Raw genomic sequence first — 8,027 nt, 5'->3', positions numbered from 1 at the left:
AACCAGCCCAAAATAATCCTCATGCCAAAGAGACATATCTTGGGGTGGCCAATTCCAGTCCCCGACATGTACATTATTTTAGTGGAGGAAAATAATTTCCCTCTACTGTTCTAGGTTCTTGGCTGAGACCCCTGTTTAATAAAAGAAAAATTATCAAGAAAAAAACAAAGTTTAATAATGGGTATACCTCCTGTATACACAGGAAATACACAGCAAAGCTGAGTAACTCCCTGAAACGGCCTGAGCCATCACCTTAAATACCATCTCCAGCTAAAGATGAAAGAAAATTTGGGGGCTGATGGTTATGGGACACACGGTAAACAGGGTAAGGTCTTTACACAGATTTCAGTGATTGCCTTCTCCATTAATAAGCAATTTCTAGAGATTTAGAGTCATCTTTCTCTTCCTGGAACAGAGAGGGAAACATCCTTACATCTGGAGATTTCCATTATAAATGTAAATGTCTCTTACAAAAGGGTATTTTCTACTCAGTTTTCAGAGCTTCTCTTGTGTCTGCTGTTTCTTAAAAATAACCAGCTTGAGGGGCCTGCCCAGTGGTGCAGAAGTTAAGTGGACACATTCTGCTTTGGCAGCCCTGGGTTCACGGGTTCAGATCCTGGGTGCAGACATGGCACTGCTTGGCACACCATGCTGTGATAGGCATCCCACATATGAAGTAGAGGAAGATTGGCATGGATGTTAGCTCAGGGCCAGTCTTCCTCAGCAAAAAGAGGAGGATTAGCAGCAGTTAGCTTAAGGCTAATCTTTGTCAAAAAAAAAAAAACAAAGTAAAAAAATAACCAGCTTGAAATACTTGTGGGGGATGAGAATTTGCCACCTCAAAATGTGTCTCTTCGGCTTGAGTATTTTTAAGAACAAAAGAATCAGAAAGAAACTTTGACCTTCCTCCTAACTGCCTGAAAGAATTCAAGATAAAAGACCTGTCCCAGGAAGGAGCTATCACCATAGGTAACTCTAGGTGTGGTAGACAGGAAGGCACCTAGCAAGGCCAAAGTTCTCTCTTGGGTCCCACTGTCTATAGATGACCCAGCAAACATTTGTTTACCAAACATTTGCTTTTCCATCTCCGTGTGAATTGCCTTCCACCCCTTTGAAGCTCCAAACCACTACTCCCAACACCCTCCTTTGTCTTTAGCTGAAGATGGTATTCAAGGTGGTGGCCATTTTGGCAAGTTACTCAGTTTTTCTGGGTTTCTCTCATATATACAAGTTATTAAATTTGTTTTGTTTTTTTCCTGTTATTCTGTCTTATTTCAATTTAATTCTTAGACCAGCCAAAAGAACCTAGAGGGTAGAGGAGTGTTTCTTCCTCTCCTACATAACCAATATGCCAAAGAGGCATATTTTGGGGTGGCACATTCTGCTCTCCTACATTATACCTTGATTTTAAAACAAAAGAGACCCTAGTCAAAGCTAAACATCAATAAGTCAGCACAAGTCTTAAACACACACACATATTTGGGGAGAAATCTTCCTCTTATCAAGAAGTTCCTTGTGCTACAATATTTTCCATATCCTAGAGGAAAATTCACCAATAGGCATCTTGCCTCTTATTATGGAAACTAACATTAGGAATACTTCTGTCTCTTTGAAAAATTTAGAGATTTGTACTGGTCTGCAATTGGCAGATTTCTCCTGAAGCTGCCTGATCACCCTGCTGTCTATTCCATTTATTCTCAATAATTTTTTAATTTCCATTTCCCTACCTGCTTTACTCACAGAAGCATAACTCTGAATCAAGTGTGGACTCTGTTTGTGGCCATTACCTTCATTCTCTAAGGGGCAGGCTAACACACATTTATAACAGGTCTTTCTGTGAGCAAAACTATGGTCTTACAACTTCCCACTCTTTAAGTATTTCTCCATCTTCAGCAGCATTCATATCATTTCTTTGCTGCTGCTGCCTTCTCCAGAATTAATTAATTCATCAAATATTTATTGAGAACATTCTATGAGCCATACCATTCTAGAAACTGGAATACAAAAGAGAATAATGTCTCTGCTTTCATGGAAATTACAATCTGGTAGAGGAGAAAACAATAAATAAACAATGGTCCCCCCAGTTTCTTTTCTTTTTTTCAGATAGTGTTGTCTGCTTAGAAATCAATAGTAGGTAATGAAAGAGACTGGGGAAGTTCCTTTGTAACGAGAGGACATCTGATCAGAGTGATGTGGAACCAGCCATTTGAGGATCTAGAGAAAGAGCAAACACAAAGCTTTGTGGGAAGAAATCAAGCACATTTAAACTTACTGTCACGTAAATTCTAGGTGACCTTAAGTTCGTCTGATGTGTGTGGTTTTGTTCCTGTTTCTGTGGTTTGACTGCTTATCCCAAGCACGTAAAGCTAGTGCCTGTCACATCACAGGCATTCAATATATATACGTGGAAGAAATTGTAGGGGAGGAAGAATTATTTCTCTACCCTCTAGGTTCTTCTGGCTGGTCTAAGAATTAAATTGGCATGAGACAGAATAACAGGAAAAAGTCAAACAAATTTAATAACATGTATACTTGGGAGAAACCCAGGAAAACTGAGTAACTTGCCAAAATAGCCAAGGCCACCACCTTAAATAAGATCTTCAGCTAAAAGCAAAGGGGGCTGTTGGGGATAGTAGTTCAAGACTTCAAAGGGGAGGAAGGCAATTCACATGGAGAGAGGAAAGCAAATGTTTGGTAAACAAATGTTTCTGAGCCATCTGTAGACAATGGGACCTGAGAGAGAACTTTGATAAAATGGGCCTTGCTAGGTGCCCTCCTGTCTACCACACCTAGAGTTATCTATGGTGAGAGCTCCTTCCTGGGACAGGCCTTCTGTCTTAAATTCTTTCAGGCAGTTAGGGGGAAGGTCAAAGTTTCTTTCTGATTCTTTTGTTCTTAAAAATACTCAAGCCAAAGAGACATATTTTGGGGTGGCAAATCCTGATCCCCCACAAAATGAAAAAAATGGGAGAAGGGCTGGAATCTGGGAGTGAAAGAGAAAGGTGTGAGCCTGTGACAAGGAAACACAGGACCTCCAGGGCCAGGGAAACGGTTGGAGTTTATTCTAAATGCAATGGGAAACCTTTGCAGGTTTTTCATCTGGCGGGGCCTTGATCTTACTTACATTTGAAAAGATCATTCTCTCTGCTCAAGGGGAGTAAGGAAGCCTTGTGGAAATGCTTCCTCTTTGAGTTTGACCTCCCAGTCAGAGGTCAGTGGAGTTTGGATTTGTACTGTGTATTGAGCGCTTCCAAAGCCTTTCTTCTCAGGGGTTCAGTGGTGACCCCTGTGTCCTCCAGCCCTGCTCTGCCCTGGCCACCACCTTTCCTCAGATTTAGAGTTTCCAGGCCCAAAGTGACTTGGGCTATTCAATGATACAGAAACCTTTCTTTCTACCTTCTTTTCCTCAGAAATTTGATCTGATGCTGCTTCCTCTAATGTCCCACTTCCTTTCTCTCTATGGCTCCTCTGTTCTTTTGAAGCGAGCCCGCTGCTGAGCTGCAAAAGCTGCAGCCAGCTGCCCACACTGATCCTGCTCCTATTACCCCCTGTAGGGCCAACATGGACTGGATCACAGCATCTTCCTTTCCTTTTCCATTTCCTGTTGTTTTGACTGCAGAATAAAACCTGTCTTTTAAGTTGATTTCATCCTCCCTTAGTTTCTGATGTTCTCTTAAAAATTCAAGTGAGAGTTTTCTGACCACACGCCAAATTCTGGAGCCTCCTCGCCCTCTCACCGTCATCTTCATTCTCTGAGCAACCCTGGTTCCAGCAGCCACAAGTATTCCAGGCACACGCCTTTCAAATGTTCCCCTTGTCCCATAAGTCTGTGATAATTTTCATGATTTATTTTCTCTACCACAAGCTGCAACATGGCCCATAGAGTCCAAGTCTCCCTTCTTCAACACCTGTTCATTGATGGATCCCTTCTGCCTACTGGGTCTCTCATTCAGCGCCTGGGTCTTTGAAATCCACAATCATGATCAAGCTAATAATATTATTAGTAAATCATAGATAACATGCATTGAGCACTAGTTATGCGGTAGTAAAGTAGGCCCTATATTATCCCCATTTTAAAGGTGAGGAAACCTGAAGAATACAGTGTTTTAAATAACTTGCCCAAGGTCACACACCATTGAGTTAGATGGAACAAGGATCTAAGCTCTGGCAGTCTGTTATCTTAAACTCTGGGTAAAAGGTTGTGGAGGAGTGAGAGGGGCCCTTTAAGAAACTGCAAATGAGCCATACAAATGTACAGATTAGACCTTCAGTAGTCCCACTTTGACCTTGAACATGAGTGAAGCATATTGAGAGGAACAGTATCTAGTTCTGCCTGTCAATGCCTGGCACTCACAATACAAAAGCCAAAGATTCCAGGCATCAGGACTCAGTTTGTTTTGAGTGAACCTGCCCCAGTTCCTGGGGAACTTCACAATTTTTTGAGTTGGAACTCCTGGATAAGCCTACCCCGGTTCCAAGTGTAAACCCCATCCCCAATGAGAGCAGACCCTTCGTGCGGTAGGTGAGAGATTGTTCACTGTTCTGTTACTGCTCTGACAAGCCTGAAGTCCTGCCCAGGTCCCCTTGCTGTTGCTTGTAGGTAAAGAACCACAAAGTCCAGACCTCTCAGTAGAGGAGCTTCTGTCTCTCGTCATGGTACACTTAGAGCTCTGAGGGGCAATCTCATCTCTTCCCCTGTGGGTTCCAAAGGAGCTGAGAAATAGACACAGGACTCAAATAAGGATCACAACATCAGCCTCGTGGCTGGCAAAGAATCCAGCCTGGATTGAAAGTAAGGAAGGCCTTCCCGAAACTTTTCCCCTTCAGATCTAAGCTCCAGGACAGAGCAGCAACAAGAATCTCCATCTGCTTCACATCTGGTGGAGAGCAAAGGATTCCAGAGCCCAGAGAGAGCTGTCACATGCTTATGAAATCTGGCCCCTGAGTGAACCAATGGAGGTCAGATGGGGGACATGGCACCCACAGGCTAAGTCCCTCCTCCTTCCACAGGGAGGAGCCAGTCAGAGGGAGATGGAAGATTCCCCAGCCTGTGACCCTCTCCAAAAGAACCTGGTCTTGCCTAATTATGTTGCTATTATTAACTGTGTCCTCCCTCGCACTCCAGATCATTCTATTGAGAGGGAAATGAAGACACAAATATCTGAGAAAGTACACCTATGAGAGTCTGGGACAACTGGCAGAAATTGGGGGAGATGGGGTCACTTAAAGGGGAGTTGCAGGATGTCCACGCTGGGGCTGTATGACTAGAAACTCCTAACATAAACATAAGTCCACCAGCCAGCCAGCTTAAATTGTTAGGGAACTTAATGGCGGCCAGGTAAGCAGGAAGGGGACTCAGAGAAGTCACTCCCCACACTGTATTTGAATAGGAGGACTGAAAAGTACTAAAATAAAGAAGAAAATTATTTAAAACCTGTAAAAGATTTATTTCAAAAAAAGATTGATCACAGGAAAATTTAGAAAATTTTAGACAGCAACTGTATTAAATTGTCAAGCAAATTGAAGAAACCAGAGACAATGGAAGATGAGAGTCGATTAAAACATACCAAATCCTGGAAAGAATTTAAGACAACTCAAAAAGCACTGCAGAATTTTAAATGGCATTAGAAACACTAAAGATCCCAATATGCCAAACAGAAAAGCAAATCATTAATGTGGAGGATAGTTTTGAAAGAATAAAAATAAAAGAAATTTAAAAAATAAAAATTCAAAATATAAGGATATACAGATAAAAGTGATCTGAGTGATGATAAATGAGAAAGAAAAATAATGGAACTCTCACAAGAAAAAGTAGAACAAATTAAACAGAAACAACAATAAAACATTTCTTTTTAGATTTTTGAAACTTCAAATTGAAAGGATTAGGAATTAAAGATAATTCTAACTTATAATGATCACATCCCGATGGTAGGGGAAGAATGTTAGAAAAATTCTACTCCTATGTCCTTTAGATAATTCAATAAAGCACAATAAAATGGGGTGGGTCAGACCACAGAGGGAAATGAAAATGCTGGCAAGACTACAAATAAACACATGCAGTCTTTCAGGAGAAAAAAAAATGTTGGCTCTCCGGCTCTTAGACACCTAAAATGCAGTGGCTCTCAACCTTGGCTGAACATTGGAATCACTTGGAGAGCTTTAAAAAATGTAGATGCTTGGGGCCCACCTCCACAAAATCAGATTTCATTGGCCTGGAGTGTGGCCTGTTAATTCTAATGTGCAGCCCTGAATAAGACCCTCTGCTCTGCACTACCCTTGCGATGATGAAAACAGTGGAGAAGGGGGAGGGAAATATAGTCCCCCCTGGGCATGGGAGCTGTGTATGTAAGACAATAAAACATCAGAGCGAAAGATGAGGAAAAACTAAGGTGTAATCCCCAGGAGGCAACTTCAGGATTCACAAAAGGGCCTCAGGACCACAGCTGGGGCTTGATGAACACTTCACCGTATGCTTTATACTTCAGCTTCTGCCAGTCTATGACATTAGGACTGAAGATGCTACCCTGATAGACATTGTTAATCTCATCTGGTGACAGCACAAAGTCCCACATGTTCACATCTCCAATGTCTCCCACGAAAGACTGGCCTTTGTCAAAGCCCCCACCAAAGGAATCCTGCTCCTGTCCCAGGATGATGCTTGCGTCTGTCTCCACATTATATCCCTTCTTCAGACTCTTCCTCACCATGGGCTTCCCATCTACCCAGAGCTCTGTAATCCCTGAGTGGGACTCCCAGGTGACACAGAAGTGCATTGGTGCAGGAGAACGCTCAGGAAGCTTGAAAAAGACGTCAGCTCCACCCACGCTTACACTGTATGCTCCTTTCTGTCCCTTGAAGAGGAGGATCTCATTATTTTGCTTCTTTGTGGCATAAGAGAAGAGGCTATAATCACGGGTCAGGTCGGTATAGGCTTGCAGGCACACGGTGAAGGCTGTGAGTGGCTTCCTTAGCTGTGCAGTCAGAGACACATAGGAATTTCCTGACTCTTTGAGGGAACACAAAGGCCTGTTTGGACATGTCTGTAGAATAGAAAACAGAGAGGGGAAATGTCAGCAGTTGAGCTTTGTTAAAAAACAAAATTCAGGTGAGTAAATCTAAAGCTCTAATTGGCTTTATTCGACGATTCATGAGGCAGGCAGCATCCTATCTAGCAGATGGAAGGAGCTTCAAAGAGCTCTACAAAATGAAAGCCTTTTATAGGCAGAAGGGGGCAGGACGAGGAAGTTTCTAGCAAAGAGTGGATGATTTCAGGCAAAGCTGCCTTCCTGGGTAAGGAAGGGGTCTTACCGTGTTACCTCACTACTACTGACCAGGCAATCCCAGGTTAAAAGTGCGCTAAAACCACAATTAGTTTAGGTATTAAGTCTTGGCTCGCTGACATGGGGCTTAACACAAGAGACTCCATTTTGGGCCTGTTGTCTCTTTTTTAACAGCTTGTTAGGCCACAAAGATGTATTCTCTCACTATATAGAAAGAAACTGGATTTAGAAACGACAGACTGCCCTCTTCCCCAGACCATGACCCCTCCCCGATGCTGGCCACTTTCCCTAACTTGGCTTTGCACAGTCTAAGCTCGAGACAAGAACTCAGCTACCATCTGAAGCAGTGCCTACCTCTCTGGGAAAAAGCACTGGGGAGGCTGATGACGATCAAGAAACACAGCAACAGCTTCTGCATGTTCCCTCCTTGCAGTCACTGTGCCTAGAATCCTGAGATATCCTCCTGGAAGAAGGTATCAGCAGCTGAGATTCTGGGCTTGGTCCTCTGAGATCTCTCTGTCTCAGGGCTGCTCCATCTTGACCTTATATGTGCAACTGTCAGAGTGGCTCAACTGACGGGTTAATGATTTTCCAAAATTGCCACTTGGAGCCATGAATCAAAGCTCTAAGAGCAAATAAACCAAGATAAATCACAAAATGAGAGATCAATATGGGCTATTTATTAGCGACTCTGTGGTGTCCGCTGGTGCTCCAAGAGCTCTGTGTGGCAATGCTTGGTGAATTAAA

General features: G+C 42.9%; 1 protein-coding gene across 1 annotated transcript; it reads right to left on the bottom strand.

Moving 5' to 3' along the window:
* Nucleotides 1–5,426: 5,426 nt before the first annotated feature.
* On the bottom strand, nt 5,427–7,819 carry CRP (C-reactive protein). Its single transcript, XM_008520494.2, is given in 3 exon segments — nt 5,427–7,010; nt 7,012–7,040; nt 7,635–7,819. Coding segments are annotated over 3 exon segments (672 nt in total). The 5' UTR covers nt 7,699–7,819; the 3' UTR covers nt 5,427–6,431.
* Nucleotides 7,820–8,027: the final 208 nt, after the last annotated feature.

This window comes from Equus przewalskii, unplaced genomic scaffold (genome assembly GCF_037783145.1).
Source record: "Equus przewalskii isolate Varuska unplaced genomic scaffold, EquPr2 ChrUn-6, whole genome shotgun sequence".
Classification (NCBI taxonomy): Eukaryota; Metazoa; Chordata; class Mammalia; order Perissodactyla; family Equidae; genus Equus; species Equus przewalskii.
The sequence above is the reverse complement of the archived record's forward strand: the minus strand, read 5'-3'. Positions and strand labels throughout refer to the sequence as shown.